The 23,136-nt window shown below is 44.6% G+C and overlaps 1 protein-coding gene across 9 annotated transcripts in view; it reads right to left on the bottom strand.

The window, feature by feature from the left end:
• Positions 1 to 21,701, bottom strand: part of plppr1 (phospholipid phosphatase related 1) — a 79,427-nt gene extending 57,726 nt beyond the window's left edge. For 2 of the 9 annotated variants that reach the window (XM_033018200.1, XM_033018201.1), the window contains exons 1-2: positions 21,414 to 21,687; positions 16,301 to 16,418 (exon numbers count right to left, since the gene is read on the bottom strand). In XM_033018200.1, the coding sequence (XP_032874091.1) occupies positions 16,301 to 16,366 (66 nt within the window). In that variant the 5' untranslated portion in view covers positions 16,367 to 16,418; positions 21,414 to 21,687. Of the gene's footprint in view, positions 1 to 16,300; positions 16,419 to 21,413 lie in introns of all 9 variants that reach the window. The other 7 variants (XM_033018208.1, XM_033018199.1, XM_033018203.1 and 4 more) reach the window with 7 other exon arrangements.
• Between the last annotated feature and the right edge of the window lie 1,435 nt (positions 21,702 to 23,136).

Here is a 23,136-nt window from a genome sequence, read left to right as displayed (position 1 = left end):
GCCATCCGCAATATCTTGAGACTATTGAATAACAATAAAGAAACTATCTTTCATCTCATAGGTACTAGCAAGCTCAGTGCACTTGTATACCTAATGACACCCCCAATCTCTGCTCTGGTGGGTATGCTGTCAACTTCAAATGTACGCAATCATGCCCAGTTTGCTTATGAGATCATTCCCATAACCAACTACCCTAATGTCAGTTATGACCCAGAGAACGAGCCAGAGATTGAGTAAAGACTGTGTTCTTTGTGCTGAGATCAGTTGCTGAATGCATAATCATCTTAAAAATACTGGTCCCATTAGGAATACAGTAGAAGAATATTTGCATAACAATTTACTGATATAGATCGCACACTACAATGAGTGTAGGCTATTAGAGTGGTCATATAAAAGTGAACAGCGGGTGAATAACCAATCATTTATTGTCCCACTTATGGTACTATCGAGAATGACTAAACAGCACAAGCAGTGTCAATAAATGCTTCTCTAGGCTCAAACTGAAAGCCACACACAACCTCTGTTACTTCCATTTAAAAGTAACTCACATATTTTGTTCACAAACTTCCCATACAATCGTGCAGAGCTAGCTGCCCGAGAAGACAGGCTGCCCCAGCCATCACTCGTGACCGAGTAAATAGGAGTTGCTTCAGCCGCCTTACCATGGCCTAAATGAATAGGCAAAATTGGCACTATTAAATTTCATGTTGCCTCATCCTTAATATCGCAAGAGGTATCTGCTGATAACCCCCAAGAATTATCAGCTGCAAATTTTGCATATTATCTAAAACTCAATGACACAATGCCCTTTGATCTGTGTAGGGCAGCATTCACTTTCAACACTGGCTATGTTATCAAAACACCAGATAAACTGTGCCTCATATGGCAAAGTATGCATTTTCAAGATCGATTCTCTGAATCAGTTGTTGCTGAAAGCCAATCATCCATCTTAAACTGGGTAACTAAAAACATGGTCAGATTAGCCAAATCCTAACCTGATTCAGCATGCTCCTTGTTTCTGTAATCTTGAGAAGTATCAGAAATATACCCCTCTCGTTCTTGGCCAGACCTCTCATCCTCCGATGAGATGTCACTGATTCCACTCAGAACCACCGTTCCTCTATTGACCATACGGACGGAACCTTATGACTAGAGCTGAAAACACAATCTCCCCTTGATGTGGGAATACGAGTTCCCTGCCAATTTAGCATAATGCAAACCTGAATCAGGAAATGCTTCGCAGTCCTCTGACTGAAACCACTTGTCTGAGTCGCCAGAGTGCACAACACAATCTCTTCGACCCGCCACTCAATCAGGAATACTGGTATTGAGAGCCTACGGATTATTATAAATACATTGTTGATTCACAACATGAACGTGTAGGTCAGATAAAAAATATTATATGCCAGACCAGCTTCCTGCTGGTAGGAAGAGAGGATGGCAAAGATGTTTCCAATGAACCGGCAACTCTACTAACTGAGCAGAAATGTAAACATGTGTTGAGGGAGACTTCAACTACTTTATTCTACTGAGCAGCCTGATAACCTCAATCACAGATGATGAGGCAGTGCGTCCCTGGTCAATATGACCCATATAGCCAGCCAGTTCCATGATGGTCTACCCTGAACCAGGGTAACCAAACTGTTCCTACTTGGAACTTACAGAGGTTACTATGCAAGGCACCCTGCCAATGTCTCCGCATCAACCTGATCTATCCCAGAGACAGTGAAAAAATACTAGACAGCCCATGCTGCCAGTAAACCCAAACCTGGGCCGACAGACTGCTCCATCTCGGAGTTTTACATAGATTAATAAAGAGACCTTACCTGCCAGCGTCTCTGAACCCGGGTCCATCTGCTTGTTGGAGCATCAGCGAAGTTCCATTTGCGGACCCTGTCTGTCATGCTTGCCATTTCTTCAGCTGGTGTGATGTTAGATAGCTGATGCCGCTGGCCAACTCCTCTTGTAGTGGCTTGCTCGTCCCCGAGGGAACAGCAAATTTAAAGGCAAGAGCAGGCAGCTCTTCCTTATGTGACTCTCGTACATCACGCAATAAAGCATGGGATTCAGGCACATACTCATGTTCGGAGTCAGCTCCATACTGATCCCTGACACTCCCATAGAGTGGGAGAAAAAATGCAACCCTGAACCAGGCGTTGCCACAGGCGTATGACTTGAACTGCTTGTGCATGCCTCCGTAACATGGAGCATATTATTTGGCACCATCTCCGATATTCTTCTGAGTGGGAGGAATATTGCAACCCTGAACCAGGAGTTGCCACAGGCGTATGACTTGAACTGCCTGTGCATGCCTCCGTAACACGGAGCATATTTCGTGCCACCATCTGATTCATCAGATGTTCCAATTGAGACAAACAGCCAATCTCATCTGCCATAGATGTGGGGACAGAATCCTCTTGACCCAAATCGTCCGACAGGACTTGTCTCACAGACTTGGCTTTGACTTTGCCCTGACTCGGGGTGCCAAGCTGCTCCCTCTAGGAGCTGAATTGGAACTAGCTGTGCAGATCTGCGCTCTGTCGGTTTAAATCATTATTGATTATACTTACCAGACAGGTTGCACCTGCTAGTGACTCTGAGTCCCTGCTCCCTTCTGGAGCCTCAACGGAGTATTCCTGCACAAGGAATTGCTACCTTGTGAACATATGATTAAAAGAAGCATATCCCCATTAAATCAGAGATTCGACTGCTCTATCGATATCCACATAGTTGGAGTCTCTTATAAAAGAATCTCCAACAGTCCCCTCTAGTGAGCGGAAATTACCATGACGCCACCAGGTGTAGCTCCCACAGGTGTCTGATAGACACAGCTCAAAAAAGGCTTCCAAAGCCAGGAGCTCTGGATTGCAATGGCAAATCCAATTTCACTACACCATTTGGTGTATGTGATAATAAATGTAATTATCATTTTCAATATAAACTTTATTGGCATGATAAGATACATCGTTATATTGCCAAAGAATTAAACATGACCTTTGAATCATATCTACTACGATAGTCACAAACGTGACCGAGTGGCAACCGCTATTAAAAAACCTGCCAACTCTATTTATAGCCGCCCAAAAATAAACATACACTATATGCTGCTGCAGCATAGCTGAGCCCCTCAGCTAGCAGTAACTATGTTTAAAATTGCTCGGTGCTACGGCAGCTGAGCTTACCTGTGCAGTAGCTCCTGGCCGTGGCTATTTTTAACTCACCGGCTGCTGCTAAACCTCCTGCAGCAATCGTTGACCTGGCTGCGCCGGCAGCCGCAGTTATGAAATCCTAGCTCCTTACGGAGCCCCACGGCGGCCTCCAAATCTGGCTGCCTGCTCCCGTTCGGAGCGCTAATGCCGGCAGCCGCAATATCTCATCCCAGCTCCTTATGGAGCCTCCACGGCTGCCCAAAACCGGCCGCCTCCATCAGCTACTCCGGGCCCGCTGGAAATAAAATTGACTTACCTGCCAGAGCAGTTTCGAACTGCTCCGACTCACGCGCCATGCGTCCGTGTATTGATGCGCATGCGGACTGGCGGGCTCTTCACGTAGTCACTCACGTGACTTCGACATAAAATCTACAATTAGTTGCTCCACTGGTCATGCTATTTTTCTGCAACTTAATTCCTCACTCAGCTCCATATCCCATGCCAATAGAAATAGAACAATCTCAGTTATAAGGTCATAAGTGATAGGAGTCGAATTAGGCCTTCGGCCCATCAAGTCTACTCCACCATTCAATCATGGTTGATCTATCTCTCCATCCTAAGCCCATTCTCCTGCCTTTTCCCCATATCCTCTGACACCTGTACTAATCAAGAATCTATCTATCTCTGCTTTAAAATATCCACTGACATGGCACTTTACAGCCTTCTGTGGAAAAGAATTCCACAGATTCACCACCCTCTGACTCACCACCTTCTGAGCAATTTGCTCCCAGATTTCCCAAGATTAGGGGATGAGGCTTCCAGATTTCCATGCGAGCAAGAGCTTCCTAACATCAACCCTCAGGCCTGCCTCTGTTGTTAAAGCGCTGCCCCTTTGTCTGCAAGTCTCCCCAACAGTTTCCCTCATTTGGGACGTCATTTGCTTTCTGAAGCCGTCATGCTGCTAACACTCTTGATTTAACCCATTGGCACTGACTGCATCGACCACTTTCTGTGCTACGATGTATCGGATTGTGCTGATGCTCATGTTGGCCTAAATCCACCCCATCAATTCCTTTTAATCGTCTTAAGCACCACGGTTCGACAGAGCAGGAGGGAGTGCCAGATTGTGCTGGGAAGGGAGAATGAGTTGGGGGAAGGGTCTACTGCAGTCCAGTGCGCAAGTATTACCCCTCCCTGCGATGAGGGGGAAGAGGGGGCGGGAGAATCTAATTAGATCGGTCGGTCTGAGGGTTTTCCCAGCTTTTACACCTCTTGTCACTTCAGACATAATGACAAAAGGCAGTGGCCATCCACAGACTGAAACTAGGCAGGAAAGCTCGTTGGCAGGTGGCGTTCACAAAGGAGGGATTTATTTATCTTAGTGGGGGAAGGGGAAGACAGGGCCAACACAAGCAAATGTTCCAGCTGTCCCATGGAATGTGTAGGAAGGAACTGCAGATGCTGGTTTAAACCATAGATAGACACAAAATGCTGGAGTAACTCAGCGGGACAGGCAGCAGATCTAGAGAGAAGGAATGGATGATGTTTCGGGTTGAGACCCTTCATCTTCAGAATGAGGTGGGAGACGGACGAAGGGCACTAATTCCTTCTCTCCAGAGATGCTGCCTGTCCTGCTGAGTTACTCCAGCATTTTGTGTCTATCCATGGATGGTGGGTCTTGTCCTCATGTTTCACACAGCCTGAGCTTTGATTAAACCACTTCAGCTACCCTTACCCAGGACCCACCCTGAGTAACTAAGGACTCTCCGCAGTGAGACTGCCTCACTGATTCACTTGCTAACCGGAGCCTGAATGTTGAGTATTTGACAAAACTTCAAAATTCAGTCTAAACTAAATGCACAATGTAATAACATCTCCATTCAATGCAGCTTCTGGGATTCAATTGCTTGGAAAATTATTGAACTCTATTTCTCACACACACACGTGCTAATCCATGTATTCCACTCAAGTTTTATTTAGTCCAAATCCGGCAAATAAATGAAATTTCCACTCCAGTGACTGCAACACACCCTTTCCATTTCCTATAAATACCGTAAGGATCTCCAGCTTAGTGAGCTTATTCAAAGGGATTGCAGCTTTTCAGGTTCGAGTGGGATAGGATGAGCTAGGTGCCATTCAGCCCTTCATGCCTGCTTTCCCATTTAATCGGCTGATTTGTATCTGCATTCAGTCCATCCATCCAGCCACTCTCAGCCTTAAAAGCCTTTTTCCTAAAATACATCAATCAATTACCATTGCGTTTGGGGTGTAGTGGTAGAGTTGCTATCTTACAGTGTCAGAGACTTGGGTTCGATCCTGACTACGGGTGCTATCTGTACGGAGTTTGTACATTCTCCCCGTGACCACGCAGGTTTTCCTGGGTGCTCCGTTTTCTCCCACACTCCATAGACATACAAGTTCATAGGTTGATTGGCTTCGGTAAACATTGTAAATTGTCCCTAGTTTGTAGGATAGTGTTAGTGTATGGGGATCACGGGTCAGCCCAGACTCGGTGGGCCGAAGGGCCTGTTTCCGCGCTGTATCTCTAAACTAAACTAAGACAATTTCCAACATCTGTCAGGTTCTTGAACCAACTCACATAACCCAAATCCTACCTCGACAATGGAACTCCATGGACCACCTCTTGCACTACCGTGAACATGGTTATAGTTCCATTTGTGCTTTGCCTGAATGTCTTGTTTTTTTGCAGTCTTTTTTCTTTCTACTGTCTTGCAGAATTAATGTGTAAGTTGTACACAAATCACATATAATTTGTTTTCATATGTTTGCTTGAGTCTATGTACCTGTGCTGCTGCTGCAAGCAGGATTTTAATTGTACCTGTATCTCAGTTTACTTGCTTATATGACAATAAACTCGACTCAACTGGAACAGATCAGCTCTCATGAAATAGTTCACGCTTCTTAACCACCTCAAATAGACCACCCCTCAACCCTTCTGTAGTTAGGTTGGCATTAGCCTAACCACAACACTTTGTGTTTTGTATCCAGAAAAGATCTGCACAGCCGATTGTCCTCAAAAGCCAGACATAATCTTAACTGTGATGTTGCTTCCTTCCCTGGCAAAATGTGCCAAGCTTTATCAATTAAATAACAACCTTTGACTGAAAGTCTGGTCAGAGGCATACTTTCAAGAGGAAGAAGGAGCTGGGGAGTCAGAGAGGTTTAGGGAAGAAATCCCAGAGTTTAGGGACTTCACAGCTTGTAGGTATAGATGCTAATGTTGTGATGATTAAATTCAAGAGGCCCAAAAGAAAGAGATCCAAGATCCTGGAGGCCTGTGGGTGGAGGTGATTACAGAGACAGTAAGATCTCAGTTCTCATGCTTTAGCAACGAGGCAATGGAGAGAAAAGGTTCCAAGAGCACATTCTCCAGACGTTTGGAATATCACACTTTTCCAAGGAAGAGATTAACTATTCATCCCTCTTCAAGAACTCTTTGGTTACTTCCAGGCTTGGCTATTCTGACAACCTCTTGTGGTCAACTCACCCACTACTCCGCTGTCCATAATCCTACATGCACCAAGTGATGTTTAATCTTGACCACTCTTTCTCCCATCAAAGAAATACCTTGATTTTAGATCTTCATCTCTTGCTTTGTAATATCCCATCCTTCTTTCCCTCCCTATTCTCACCCGTATAAATTTCCAGCTTCTAGGCTCCCTTCCAATTGAGGCATCCTAAGCATCTCTGGATGTACTTACCACACTGTTGGCAACATTGCCTATAGCTTGCAGCTAAAAAGACCCAATACTGTGATTCCCTCTTAAATGCCTCAAACTCTCCAGCTATCAATCCTTCCATTAAAGCTACTTCACTGACAAATCCTTTGATTACATGTGATTTGTTTTGTTTGCTAACACTGTGCTTTCCTATGTTAAATAGGCTTTCTAATCAGAAGCTGTGATTACATCTACATAAAGGCACAATGAACTGCGAATGCTGGGTTAAAAATAAAGACACAAAGTGCTGGAGAAACTCAGTGGGTCATGCAGCATCTCTGGAAGACATGGTAAGCTGATATTTCGTATCAAGAAACTTCTTCAAAATTAAATCTACATGCTAAAATCAACTCACCTCACTCCATAGGGCGGCACGGTGGCGTAGCGGTAGAGCTACTGCCTTACAGCGCCAGAGACCCGGGTTTGATCCTGACTACGGGTGCTTGTCTTTATGGAGTTTGTACGTTCTCTCCGTGACTTGCGTAGGTTTTTGTCGAGATCTTCGGTTTTCCTACCACACTCCAATGACATACAGGTTTGTAGGTTAATTGGCTTGGTGTAAATGTAAAATTGTCCCTAGTGTGTGTGGGAAAGTGTTAATGAGCGGAGATCAGTGTGGACTCAGTGGGCCGAAGGGCCTGCTTCCGTGCTGTATCTCTAAACTAAACTAAAGTAAACATCCAATTCTTCATCGATCTACCTTTTGCTTCTTCACGTACTACCAGTGTGCTACCGGCAGATGGCAGCAGAACCCCACTTTTCCCACCCTGGTCAATATTTGTATAGGATTTGCTGCAAATTATATTTGTCCTCAAACATTACCCGAACTTTTCCGCTTTCACACATAAACAGTGGAATATTTGAACTACTGTCACTCTGAGCGTCAAGGTACCTCCAGGCTTTTATCTCCTGCTACAGCAAAAGGCTGAGAGCCTGATATTATCTTCTCCATAATGCATGATTTTTTGAACATAAGGAATACTTTAATGTAAACATGTTTGATACGTGGCTTTGCTGATATGTCAGCCTTGTAGCAACATAACAACAGTCTAAAATCAACAAACTATGATCAAACATCATCAACCTGGAATTGAAAATATAAGTAGATAGTGTCATGTTAAAAAAACACACCATTGGTGAAATGTAATGTAAGTCTGAAGAAGGGTCCAGACTCAAAACAACAGCTATCCATTTTCTCCAGAGATGTTGCCTGACCCACTGAGTTACTCCAGTATTTTGTGCCTATCTTTGGTTTACGCCCTTGGTAAATATTAACTACCAGATACCAACCTGCAAAATTCAACAAAGGTACATTGTATTGAAAAGCTTTATATGTCAGCACATACAAATAATGGTAAATGATACAAACCAGAACTGATTCCATGTACAGTAACCCTTCGCATTAACAGACCTCTTTATTATGGATTGTGGTTGTAGCAGACTGAGACTCCCGTTACACCACCCCACCCCGCTCCCACCGATTACGGGAGCGGGAAGAGTGAGCAGCATGAAGTCGGCGTGAGTACCAGACCGCGTGTGGGACCGGAGACTCTGTGGCTCCCCGCCCGGCCTGTGAGTTCCCACTTGTTGAACCACCCCTACCCTAACGCTGCGTTACTTCCCTCCCGGCCGTGGGTTAAACTTTGCCCCCTAACTCGGTTATAGCAGACAATCGGCATTAACGGACGCACCCCACCCCCCCCCCCCCCCTTCTTGGTCCATTACAGCGAGGGTTTACTGTACTATGTGAGCCGAGCCGAGCCTCTGCACAAGTCATAACATTTCCACAGCGCTTGGCTGACATCATCGGACTTTTGGAAGCTCAGAGGCCGTGTTGTCAAAGAGTCCTCTGTGCAGCTCCAGTGATGTGGCCAAACTCTGAAAGAGCAGAGAACAAGGAGGAGACTGAAGAAGGTGAACAAAAAAGCCCCCGAAGGCTCTGCCATGAGGTGCTCTGGGAGAGAGCTGGTCCACTGGGTGTCCAGGTGTTGACTCTCAATCAATGGTGCCTGACTTGTTGATCAAATGCTTTGATACTTAGGATTGAATGTATTATTCTACTCTAGGCACAGTCAAAGCTACAGATGCCACAGAGGCTTGGAGATTCTAACGTGCCTCAGTGAGGTGGTAAGATGGTCAATGGTGGTTTTTGTAATGAGCCCATTCGCACATCCAGCTGTGCTGGCATAGGGTGCTCCTGAAAAGGCATTGCAGGGCTTTGAGGAAGCAGAGCTGAGAAGGTGAGGGAGTGCTGGTGCTGGCCCCAAGCTTGGATAGACCAATTAGGGGAATGGGCAGAGGTTAGAAGGTAATTGGTGTTGGTTTATCATTTCACCGAAATAAAGTAAAAAAAACGTTGTCTTGCATATTATCCAGGCCATACATGGGTATATCAGGCAGTGCAAAAGAGAAAATAGGCAGTACACAATACATAGCGTTACAACATATTGCAGATATAAAAATGTGCAAAAACAAGGTAATTAAAAGATCAAGAATACACATTTAGCATTTGAGGTCCACTAAAGAGTCTGATATCAGCGGGGAAGAAGCTGTTATTGGATCTGCCTGATGGGAGAGGGGAGAAGAGTGAATGACCAGAGTGTGAGTGATCCTTGATTGTGTTGGCTGCTTTCCCAAGGTGGTGTGAAGTAGAGGTGGAGTTGACTTGCACGATGGACTAGGCTGTATCCATGACTCTCTGCCATTTCTTTCGGTCGTGACAGAGCTGATGAGGTATCATGCTGAGGTAGATTCCAATTGAATGCTTTCTATGCTGCTTATGTAGAAATTGGTAAGAGTCATAGAGACTTGTCCAATTTCCTCAGCCTTCAGGAGGTATAGGTGTTGATGTCATTTGCTGGCCACAGCATTCATGCGGTTAAACCAGGATAAATTGTTGGTGATATTTACACCTGGGAACACTCGACCATCTCCACTGCAGCACCATTGGTTTAGACTGGGACATGTACTCCACCCACTTCCTCATTTTGACCAACTTCTTCATTTTGCTGACATTGTGGGAGAGCTTGTTGTCTTGACACCATAGTACAAAACTCCCTCTGTCTCATTATTGTTTGATATGCAGCCCACTACAGTGGTGTCAACGGCAAAGTCATGAATGTATGGGTAGTAAAGGGCTGAGAATGCGGCGGCACTTGGGTTGAGAATTACCATAGGCAATGTTTTGTCAACTAATCTTACTGATTCCATCAATGAGTCACGAAGTCAGGGATCCAGTTGCAAAGGGGCTGCTGAGTCCTATGTTCAGGAGTTTGGAGATGAGTTTGGTTGGAAATATGGCATTGAACACCAATCTATAATCATTAAATAGGAGTCTACCATAGGTGGCCAATGGAGCATATCAGAGAGTTTGGGTGGAGATCAGAAGGTGAGGGGAGAACAGCATTGTAGGATGAGATCAGTGCATGGTACCATCTCATCCACTGTCAAATAGTTGGCACCAGCCTACCCTGGTTGCGATGGCCACTACTGGGTTAATCCAACATGCTACCTCCTGGACCAGCCAGGTCTTATCTCCCTCACATTGCTCCAGGAATTCTGTAATATGTTGAGCAACTAAAGTAGAGTCATGTGTAGGAAAGAACTGCAGATGCTGGTTTAAATAGAAGGTAGGCACAAAATGCTGGAGTTTCCTGTTCCTTCTCCCCAGAGATGTTGCCTGCCCCGCTGAGTTACTCCAGCATTTTGTGTCTACCTTTCTTTAAAGTAGTGTCATGACAGATGTACATCAGGATGATGCTTCCCTGAAATGGTCATTATCCCATTTCATCAATAAACCTCCAACTGTATTGAGCCAAAATCAACAAAAGTAAGCAGCCTAATTCTGGGTATTTTCTTTGTGGATGGAAGAAATCAAAGCCACTGGAAATCATATCTGCATAATCTGTCTGGATGCGTTCTAAATCGAGATTTCATCTGAAGTGATAGCGGGTTCTGACAGTGATGCCCTCCCTCTTTTCAGCACAAAATGTCAGTCTGCGCTGTTGATGTTGTTACAGCTCGAGTGGGACTTGATCCGACAACTTCATGCCTCCGAGACAGATGCACAAGAGGCCGTGTAATCGATGGTGACACCTCTCCTCCTTGCAGGCTCTTCCATGAAGCTACTCAGTACAGGCGGAGACCAAATGAGCTGGTTGTCACCAGAAAGTGACCTTTCCAGGGCAGTACGTGTAGGATGCGTGGGGCAATGCACCCACACCATGATACTACAGCTTTTATGTTAATCAAAAATATTTATTCATATAGTAAAATAATATATACAGTACAGTCAAAAACAAAACAGAACCCACCACCATAATACACGACAAACGATAAACTATTATACAACTATCTTACACTCCTTGTCAAGGATGCATTCAACCCCCCGCAGTGCCCAGCGGTCCCGGAAATCCACCAGGATGCCCGTGGACAGCGCGTAGTCACGCTCTAACCCCGGAAAAGGGGCAGGCAGCCGGCTCGGGCAGAGCCCTCTTCCCTCTGGCGCCATGACTTGCGATGGCCAGCTTGGCCAGGCATGTTACTACATCTTGGGCAGGGCTCAGTAAACTGTTCCATGTTTAAGGCAGGTTACGCAGCAGGGACAGACCAACATTGGAGCCACTGCTGGAGGATCCCAGGTGGAGGGTGGATAAATATCAAATCAAAGCCTAGTAATGACCCTGTCTGCCCTAGAAAGGCATGGATCTGACAAACTCTCATTGCAATGGCTGGAAGCAAATAAACCGACCAAGCACCTATACATTTCACATGCACACATTTGCACACATGCAAACACGCACGCACATGCAACATGCACACACATGTGCACGCACATGCCAACGCACACATGCACACAACCACAGATATACACACACCCGCAAAACAAATAAAGTTTGCCTTAACTTTATTTCTGGTCAAGAATTCTTTCCTTTCTGGTTGTTGATTAGTTGGGAAATACAGCCTGTAATCATAGGTGATAAACTCGCAAAACAGCAGTGGTTTGTTGTACTCTGCTTCTTCCTTTCCATCGTTGGAGTAGAGGAGATTCAAAACCACGAGCTCTTATTGAGAAGCAGGGAGCTGTTACCTCCACTGTCAGGAATGGAGAACTCCACATGACAAGGTTATGACAACTGGCAACAGGTCCAGAGCAGAAACAAGGGCATCTTTATTCAACAAATGTGATGAGGATCTATCGTTCTCCTGAAATAACTGCCCACCTGCCTTCTTTAACCCACACTGCCAGACGGCAACTGCAGTGTGATCCCCAGTCTTAGTCTGCTGTTGGGAGTCTGAGTGAAATACCATGGCAGCACACAGGGGCTATCACAGTGCAGGCAGCTGGATGCACTCACAAGACAGCTCTGGCAACAGCTGACTCACCACTTCCAGTCTCATGAGCTGTCAAAGCTGCTAATGTTATCAAGACCCTGAGTGCCAGACATTCACAAACTCTCAGTAACATTTGGAGGCGGGGACGAAGGTGTTATTTCTAACTCTCGGAAACAAAACAGAGGAGCTAAATATTGTAGGGAGCATGGGGAAATCATCGAGCCATACTCGTGCTGGTAGGAAAACCTGGGACAATATCGTGCAAGAATGGGGTGGAAGCCTAACCTGGTCTACCTTTGCGGGCCTGCGACAATAAAGGAGGCTGTTCAGTCCATTCTGTCTTTGTTGATTTTCAGATAGTCCACTTTCCCCACTAATTTCCCTATGATCTATCCATCCCATGTTCACAACCCCTTAAAAATCTACTTCTCACCTATTTTTCGCAGGGAAAATATGCAAACTCCACACAGACAACACTGGAGATTGGGATTGAATCCAGGTCATCATGACTGTGAAACAGCTACACCACTGTGTTGCTCTGTAATCCCTCAACCCACGGACACTTGCTCTTAAAACCTCTTCCATTGGAGTCACCAAGCATCCCCTGGTGCCAATAATGTAGGCTCATCCCCTCGATATTGCTAAGAGGTGGCACAATGACGCAGCTGGTAAAGCTGCTGCCTCAGTGTCTGAGACCCAGGTTCAATCGTGACCTTGGGTACTGTCTGTGGTTGAGCATAAAACTGAGACTTGGACTATCCTGTATAGAGGGAAATGGTTCTGCGACACTATTTCAATGATCTACAGATCGCTGGCAATACTTAGCCTTCAACCAATATCGAAGCCGACCACCGGACTGGCTTGGCACTGCTTGTTAGAGCTTATTATTTTCAATGCGTCGGCCATGCTTTGCACAATACATTGCTTTTACCCATTATTGTCCACTGTAAAAATAAAGTCTATGCTTCTGACAACTGGGAACAACTTGTGACTTTTCAAAAAGAATGAGAAATGAATGCAATTTGGCAAGAAGACCTTCTCACACAATTCCTGCATTCGGAACAACTTGGTACGTTGAGCCTGATCTCCTTAGAGCAATGGGTCGCATTGATCGAACTGTCAGCTGCACAACTCAGGGAAATCTCTTGGGTGACTTTCATGCATTTGCAGTCATTCTCGGAAGTTGGGAGGCATCCTAAAGATCAGATGCTAATGCATCTGAGAGTCAGCGCCATCCACTACATCACCACACAGCTTTCAGGGAGACTGATGCGCTAAGGAGAGGGATCAGATTCATCTCATGGACAGCTCTCAGCATTACAGAAGGTGCCAGGTCTGGTGTTCAATGAGCATTTGATTGGGAACAACTAACTTATGGCAAAAGATGAGTGCGGATAAAATGCTTTCATTATTTAAAATTACTTTAATGCTCTTAATACCTTGTTGAAGTTTTGGGGCACTTAGGAGTGTTATTTGTTTTATTTGTAAAAGTTAATTAAATCTACTTGAATAGATATTAAATGTTTCTATCAAAGATATTTAGAAGTTGGCAAAAAGCCTTTGGCGGAGCGAGCGTTCGAAGGCTGCCAATACATTCTGGGGAGGAGCCTCAAAAAAGCTGCCAGAGGTATGTTTGCCGGCTGCAACAGTTCCATAAACCAAATCTGTGCAAACTTCCTGATAATGTAATCCTTTTGCTCAACCTTTACCCATGGACTCTCAATATCATCCTGGTCTCTCTTTCTCTCTAGATTTCTGTATCATGTGGACAGTTATATGGGTTGGAAAAGTTTAGAGGGATATGGGCCAAGCACGGACAAATGGGACTAGGTTAGATAAAGAATCTTGCTCGGCATGGACAAGTTGGGCCAAAGAGCCTGCTTCTGTGCTGTATGACGTTTTGTGGAATGTTCTAAGGTGGAAGAATGACCATGCAGCGTTAATATGATTTATGACTGTTACATCAGCAAATATAAATCAGCATTGCTATCTCTGTTCGCACCCATACCACCCAAGTCAAAGACCCACAGAATTGTTCCCTATTGTTATATTTTGTTCAGAAGCAGCCAAGCTACGAAAGGTCAGCACAGTGGTGCAGCGGTAGAGTTGCTGCCTCACAGCGCCAGAGACCCAGTTTCGATCCTGTCCACAGGTGCCATCTGTGCAGAGTTTGTACATTCTCCTTGTGACTGAGTAGGTTTTCTCCGGGTGCTCCGGTTTCCTCCCACACTCCAAAGACATAGTGTTAATGTTAATGTATGTTAATTGTCTTCGGTAAGTTGTAAAATTGTCCCTAGTGTGTGTAGGTTAGTGGACATGGTGATCGCTGATCGCTGCGGACTCAGTCGGCTGAAGTGCTTGTTTCTGTGCTGTATCTCTAAAGTCTAAAGTCATTGTACCTTATAGCATGGTTCAACCCCCTGACCATATCAGGCACTGGCACCACTAACCCTAATTTATTTTCCCCATATTCACCCGTCTGTTAAAACAACGATAAAATAGTTCAGTTTACTTTATTGTCATGTGCACCGAGGTACAGTGAAAAGCTTTTCTTGCTGCTAACCAGTCAGCGGAAAGACAACACATGATTACAATTCACAGTGTACAGGTACGGGGTTAACTAGTGCTCCTGTATAAAGTTGGCATCTAATGGTGGATGGCAACATGCTTGAACAGTTTTATACTTTACTCCCACTATAATATACACACAGCCCCACTCTATTGTATACAGACGCACTTCACACACTTCACTTATGTCTATTTAACCCTGTGCTAGCCTGACTCAGATGGGCTTCGGACTTGGAAGACACTCGATTTATCCTACCAACAGTTATCACCTTGCTGCTATCCTACAAGTTTCATCAATGTCTCAATAAAAAAATTCCATTATCAAAATCACATGAACTGTTTGCTCTTAAACCACCCACACTCCATTATACATATTTTGCTTGAAGTGCTCTTTTAAGAGATTACTGTTGAGGGGAGGTTGTGTTTTAGTGTGGGGGTATTCCTGCCTTCATGACACAAGGTATGAAGACCGGTCCAATAGCAATGAACAATTGCTTAGCCTCCATCGCCAAGCACTCATATTCGTTCCACCAAGGCCTAGTGGATCTCCTGGCTGTGACCCATTTTAACTTCTATTCCCATTCCTTTCTGTCCTAATACATTTTATTGCAAGAGTAATGCCACATGCAAATTGGATGAACAGCACCTCATATTCTGCTTGTGTAGCTTACAACCTAATGGTATGAACATAAAATTATCCAATTAGGTAACTAACCTAAAACTGCCTCCCCCCCCCCCCCCCCCCCCCCCCCCCCCCACCCTCCAATCCACCACCAGCTGCCCCCACCTCGACCCCCCCCCCCCCCTCCCTGTGCCCACCTGGACTTTTATCCATTGCTCCCCTTCCTCTTCCAATTACATTTGGATTCACAATTTGCACTTCTATCCTTATCTCATCCTTTGTTTTCTTTTAATCTTTGACATTTGCCTAACCATCTGCGTATCAAAATCTTCCATCACCTGTATCTACCTATTACTCGCCAGGCTTTGCCCTGCCCTTCCTCTCTTCCAGCATTCTACCTCAGTCTGATCAGTCATAATCAGTCTGGAAAAGGGTCGTGTCACCGATCCATGTTCTCCAGATATGTTGCCTGACCCGCTGAGCAGCTCTTTGTCTTTTTTAGTTGCATGGAAGTGCTGCCTTTCAAGGTGAGGTGTTAAGCTGAGACTGATTGATACCACGTGTCACTGTTACACATTGTATGGCAATGTTTTGAAGAAGACTGGAGTTATCCCCAAGGACCCTTGTCATTATTTACCTTACACTCAGCATCAAAACACAAGATTTTATGTTCGCTAACATTTTGCTGTCAAAGTGCGCTTCCTCCATCCAAATTAGTGCCCTGTTTCCATTGCCTACTCATCAAAAAATACCCCTTGAGGAATAACACACTTTGAGTGAGGTGGCCCTATAAATGTGAGACTTTCTTCTCCGTGCTTTCTGTTGTTGTATCAATCAAGAAGCAATAGTTTAAATATGATTCAGCCTGCACAGTTTCAACCACTTACCTCCACAAATATGAAGCAAGGAATGATAGAGTAACTCCTCTGAATATTGCTCACTTCCGTAGCCATTCTGATGCATCGGGTCGTTTTTAGAAGAGGAATAAAGTTCAGTGTTTCACACCTGGAAATGAAATAATTCCACTTTAATCACAGACATCCTTCAATTTTACTAAGTTTACTCCAGGTTAGTGCTCCCTGTAGTAAACCAAAGAGAAAATATTCTGCTGTTGCGGAGACATTGAGTCATACAGTATGAGAATGGGCCACCATGCCCATGCCCATCACCAAGCCCCGTCTGTGATAATCTCTTGATCCTTTGGCTTATGTGGTTTAGCAGTTCAAGTGCTCATGAAGGTGTTTCTTCAATGTTGTGGGAGCCTCTGTCTTTACCGTTTGCCCAGTGAGTGCAATTCAGGTTCCAACCATCTGAGTAAAAGAGTTATTCCTTAAATCCTCTCATCGTCCTGCTCTATGTCCTCTAACTTTAGGGGGAAATGCTTCTTACTATCTACCCTTTCTATGCCTGTTACAATTTCTATGTCTCGTTCATATTTTATCCTCAGCCTCTTCCCTTCATGAAAAATCCATGCCATGCAGTGTAAGGAACCTGCAACTTTCTTTGACATCAAGTCTCCAGGACAGAAACCAGCCACATCCCTCTGCTATTCTATCCCACGCTTATACTCCATGTACACACCGCCCCCGCCCCCCCCCCTCACACACACACACACACTATCTCTTATCATCTAATCTCATTAACATAAGTTTCAAATCCATTCTCTCTCAAATGTTTACTGGTCTTGCATTAGGATACCGCTTTGACAAATAACAAAGTTATTATTGGAGCAAATGAGCTGAGGAACAAGGGTTACAATTAATCAATGAGCGTGGATGACCAAAAACTTGGCACCTGAAGGCAGAGATACCAAGGATAGAATGATTAAAATCAGAGAGGCATAAAGATAGACACTAAATACTGGAGTAACTCTGAGGGTCAGGTAGCATCTCAGGAGAAAAGGAATAGGTGATGGTTCGGGTCAGAATCCTTGTCTGATGAAGGGTTCCAATCTGAAACATCACCTCTTCCCTTTCTCCAGAGATGCTGCCTGACCTGGTGAGTTACTCCAGTATTTTGTGTCTATGCCTCTCTGATTTTAATCATTCTATCCTTGGTATCTCTGCCTTCGGGTGCCAAGTTTTTGGTCATCCATGCTCATTTCTTCGCTCCATAGATGCTGCCTCGCCTGCTGAGTTTCTCCAGCATTTTTGTCTACCTGGTGAGTTACTCCAGTATTTTGGGTCTTTCTTCGGTATAAACCAGCATCAGCAGTTCCTTCCTAAACAGAGAGGTGTAAGAGCTCAGAGCTGGAGAAGTGCACAGATCTTAAAGGGTCATAAAGGTAGACAAAAATGCTGGAGAAACTCAGCAGGTGAGGCAGCGTCTATGGAGCGAAGAAACAGGTGACGTTTCGGGTCGAGACCCTTCTTCAGACTGATCATGAAATGTTTTACGGAGACAGAGAATGGGAAACCATGAAAGGATTTCAAAATGTTGGTGAAAATTTTTAAGTCAAGGATTTTCTGAATAAGAAGCCAGACCAAGTACATGGACTGACGGGATTTAGTGTAAGTCAGGGTGAAGGCCAGAGAGTTTTGAATGGTCCAAGTATAGAGGTAAGGGGGCAGTCAGGGGAGCTCTGGAATCACCAAGTCTAGAAGGAAAAAGGTTTCCAGCAGGAGCTGAGCTGATACAGGACCATAGTTTGGGATGTTGCAGAGGTGCAAATGGTGCCAACAGATGGTCAAAATTTAGTCATGAGGTCAAATAGAACCAAGATTGCAAGCAGGGACTTCATTTATAAGCAAATATGTTTTATTTAATGTTACTTTGGTTTTCACTTCTTGCAAATAGTTTAAAACTGCAAAAGAACTGTGAGATCCTGTACAGCACATAATTGGGTATTTCTGCCTACAATGTCCAGCCTTTAAGCCCATCTACACAAATCCCATTTGCCTGCATTACACATATTTTTCTATGGTTTGCCACATCAAGTACCTGTCTAAATACCTCTTGAGCATAATAGAAATATCTTTGAAATTAAAACCTAATAGGCATATTTGCAAATAGTTGTCTTTGATAAGAATTAATCTATAAAATAAGATTTTTAAAAGTTGCTCATGAATCGGCTGTTACATACTTGTATGGGAATAATACCAGGGCATTCATTTTTTAGGTGAAAAAAAGACAAAGTGTTTGGAGTAACTCAGCAGGTCAGGCAGAATCTCTGGAGAACATGGATAGGCTATGTTTCAGGTCGAGACCCTTCTTCAGAATCAGAAGGGTCACAAAACTGAAAAGTCACCTGTCCATGTTCTCCGGAGATGATGGCTGACTGTCCTGCTGAATTACTCGAGCACTCTGTGTCCTGTGTATTAACCAGCATCTGCACCTCTTTGTTTCCAGCTTTTTACGGTGTCAGGATCTAATTGGAAATCCCAGTACATGAATAAATACCATATTTTTTTTGTTCTTTTAGAGAAAAAAGGGACTGGAGTGAAGAAGGTATATTATCAGTGTGCTGCTTTTTAATGCATTATGCATCAAATGGGAGAGCAAGATTGCTTCATTAATGAAAAGCAGGTGATTGACTATATTTTTCCCCATAAATGCGATCCTCTAATGAAAGCTCATAGACAGCTCGCATATGTTTTACAAGCTGTGTCCTTGACTTTCCATTAGCAATGCATTTATTATAGGAAACACAGACATTCTCTCAGTTACTCCGGCAATGCGAATTATCCCACACATTTCCAGAAACCTCACAAAGCTTAAAATTAACGTTGGATTAAAGATCATAAAATCAGCTATTTTGTAATCAGGTCTGCGAGTCAACTGAATTTGCACAACGGGGAATGAATTAGCTTCTCGTTTTCACCCTACAAACAGCTAACGATAGCCTGTTTCCGTTATCATCGTTACTTTTTTGCATGTATTTTATTCATTGTTCTCTATCTCTCCACATCATCGTCTATTTTTCTCGTTTCCCTTATCCCTAACCAGTCTGAAGAAGGGTCTCGACTCGAAACGCCACCCACTCTTTCTCTCCAGAGATGCTGCCTGGCCCGCTGACTTACTCCAGCTTTTTGTGTCTTTCTTCAAATGTTGTGCTCCGCTGATACAGACACCGTGAGCCCAGCGAGCATCGACAAAGTAAATCGCAAACAGTTAGAACAAAATAAAACATGATTTAGCGTGAGATGGGATTTCACAACACGTGATACATTTGAGCGGACTCTCGGCAGACAATGGTGGCTCAACTATTGTTTCCTGATACTAATACTGGTGTTAAAACTACAGGCTCCAACCAGACAGCAGCGTGCCCTTTAATAGAACAAACTTCTGGATATCATAGCTTCAGTAAATAAACCGTCGCATATGTTGTAAAGTTTAAAAATTAGTTTCTCTAAAATGCACGTTTTTATTTCGAAACAAAGAACTGCAGATGCTGGTTAATATACAAAAGGACACAAATTGCTAGAGTAACTCAGCAGGTCAGGCGGCATCCCTGAAGAACATGGGTAGGTAATGTCTCGGATGGAGACCAAACTTCACCTATCCTTGTTCTCCAGAGATGCGGCCTGACCTGCCGAGTTACTCCAGCATTTCGTGTCCTTTTGTGACATTTTACTTGCTGTCTAACGGCCCCCTTATATACCGGTTGAGAAAGTCACCGGAACGCCCACATGAGCGGGGGGTGGGGGGGGGGGGGGGGGTCTTATTAACGTGCATGGAACTAACAAAGGTGATGGCAAAGCAAATCGATCACATCCAGACACAAAGTGCTGGAGTAACTCACATACAATTCCATGATGAATACATTAATTAATCCTTACATTTCTTCTTTCAACGGAGGGGTCACAGAGAGGTAAGTATTTAATGGAGAGAGTTTCATTTTCCCTTAATATAGCCTAAGGGGGGAATTGAATATAAAACCTCTCTGGTGGCACACACAGCATCTTTGAATTAAAGGAACCCGGCTCACTTAAGGATGAGTCAATGCATGGAAGGGTTAGCTCTGTTCTTGGTAACTACATCTGCGTGTAGAGTTCAGAGTTTGATGTCTTCGGCCAAGTCAAACTGCACACAGTTGTGATATGTGTAGGAAGGAACTGCAGATGCTGGTTTAAACCGAAGATAGACACAAACAAACTGGAATAATTCAGTGGGACAGGCAGCATTTCTGGAGCGAAGGAATGGGTGACGTTTCGGGTCGAGACCCTTGTGATATCGCCCTTGTCCATTCCTATTCTCATTCAGAAGGAGTGGGTAGTGCCGAGGTTATCCCAACGTGCGCGCACGTTGCTGCACAAGAGAGTTGTTAGCTACCTACTATTCCACTGCAGATCCGATCTGCTCAGCATTCCCCTTCTACTGCTGTGTGATCGGGCGATAAATAACGCATTCAGATACATTTCAAATAAAAAATAAATTAAGTTTCCCTCACAGCTTTTCCAATGCGACCCTTGAAGGGGGGGGGGGGTGTAGTGTGCCTTGCAAACCATAGCTTGACATTGAACTAAAGCTCGGCGTTTTACGGGAATGGTCCATGGCAAACAATGCATCGGCCAGGGGCGAGAGTGTGTGTGTGGGGTGGGGGGGGGGGAGGGGGGTTGTAGCTAGATAGATGTCTGCACAAATCACAACCATTCTCAATATCGCCTGAAACCCATACAATATCATCAACATCACCAAGCTGTCCTTAATCGAGGAAATAAAATGGTATATCTCAAAATTTGTGGTGTTTTTTTTGTATGTTAAAACGATGTTAAAAGGCAGAACAGAAGGTACACGCTCTCGCTGTTGCGATCCAGAACAATAGTAGTGACAAACCCGGTGCAAATATTAAACATGCTGACAGCACATTCTTGGATTAGTCAAAGCAAAGCTGCAAACGTTTTGACCGCTCATCACATCACATCAGACACTTGAGGTTCGGGGAGCGGAGAGTGTTTCTGTTGGGAAATCTGGTCGCGTTTTTAGAATCCCCGGTCGTTTCTAAACAAAAGGAGCGACGGGCGGAGAGAGGCAGCGAGCTGCGCTCAGCTTATTTCTTACCTGTGCCACACTCCGCCAAGCTGGTGCCGTGCCCAGCGCTACCAAGAGTACCATCGGGGCAAAGAGAATACCCGGAGCCACAGCGACGGCAGGAGCGGGGAGGAGGTCGCTGTTTACTGCCCCTCAGTAACACATCCTCGCTTTCTCATCACCCTCCCTCTCAGCAAAGGCACCATCCGACAGAACTGCCCCTCTCACTGCCCCTCCTTGCCATTCACGTCTCACTTCCTGTGGGGAGGCTTGAAGGAGGCGGGATCAGCAGCCAACTCAAAGAAGTTGCTTAAAACAGAACCTGCTCTCTCCCTATATCTCTCTCTCCCTCCCTCTCTCTCCTACGCTTACAAACACGAGTTCGGAGACAGTCGGGAGTCTGGTCCATGAAATGGCCCTTGCTCATCCCTGTAGTCAATTAGCAGAGTGCTGTACTCATTGCTCCCGTGGCGTCAGCTGGAAATTGTATCTATCCCTTTCCTTTGAAAAAGGACCTTGATATTTCTTCCTCAACGCTTTGGGGAAATCAATCATGTTGGTGGCTCTGATTTTTCTGCAATCTATTCAGAAGAATTATGGTCACACAACCACATGAAAAATGCATTCATCTGGATGGTGAGTAATTCATGTAGGTTGGAGAAAAAATGGACATAGACTTCTCGATCAGTTCTGCGGTTTAATTAAATCCTGACTGATCTGCGACTTAACTCAATTTAGACACAGTTGCTTAGAACAGCATATGCCATTCTGCCCTTCTAATAATATCCATGCCATCTATGTCTCAACGTTATCCTCCACACTGCGGTCATATACAGTATCTCGTATTATACTGGAGAAGTTGGATCCATTGTGCAGACTTTACCAATGGGAAAATATACTGTCAAAGTAAGGGAAGAATTTCGCTAGGTTTTGTTAATCTCACCGCGCGTTGGAGTTATCGTGCCCCTCGTATAAGTCGTACTGTCCTTGTGTTGTAAATAGCAAGGAGTGGGGGCTGGAGACAGCAGGGTCCGAGCTCTGGGACAGCTGGACCTGGAGAGAGTTGCCACCAGTCAACCACTGAGATGTGAGGACTTACTGGATGAAACATGATTGGGAGCGGGGTGAATCCATGAGACACTTTAGAGAGAGAGAGAGAGAGAGAGAGAGAGAGAGAGAGAGAGAGAGAGAGAGAGAGAGAGAGAGAGAGAGAGAGTAGAGAGAGAGAGAGAGATAGAGAGATAGCGAGAGAGAGATAGGAGAGTCTCTATCTCTAGCTTCGCTCTCGTCTGTTCTCTCTCTACTCTCTCTCTTCTCTCTGCTCGCTCTCTCTTCTCTCTTCTCCTCTCTCTCTCCTCTCTCTCTCTCTCTCTCCTCTCTCTCTTCTCCCTCCTTTGTTTCCGCTGCCTCGCTCCCCTTTTCTCCTCCCTTGTTTTTTTTTAATATAAACGTTGAAATGAAAATTTCCTCCACATTTAGGATGGAGATTCTGCTACTGTTTCCTTCGCAAAGCTGAACGTTTCAGCGATGGAGCAACCTTGGCATCGATAGGCTTCTTCCCTCATCGAAGTCCAACCAGAATTGTTGGCACTGAGTTTAATCCATGATTACAATCCGAATCTGGCAAATTCATGCCATTCCTATGAAGAGTGAGGGCGAAACACTTTATATGTAGAATGATCCGCACATGGTCAGAATAATAAACCCAAATAGCCCATTGTCTATCTGAGCCCTCTTTCATCAATTATTATAT

The sequence above is a fragment of the Amblyraja radiata genome, chromosome 3 (genome assembly GCF_010909765.2).
Source record: "Amblyraja radiata isolate CabotCenter1 chromosome 3, sAmbRad1.1.pri, whole genome shotgun sequence".
Classification (NCBI taxonomy): Eukaryota; Metazoa; Chordata; class Chondrichthyes; order Rajiformes; family Rajidae; genus Amblyraja; species Amblyraja radiata.
This window is presented reverse-complemented; position numbering and strand designations above follow the sequence as displayed.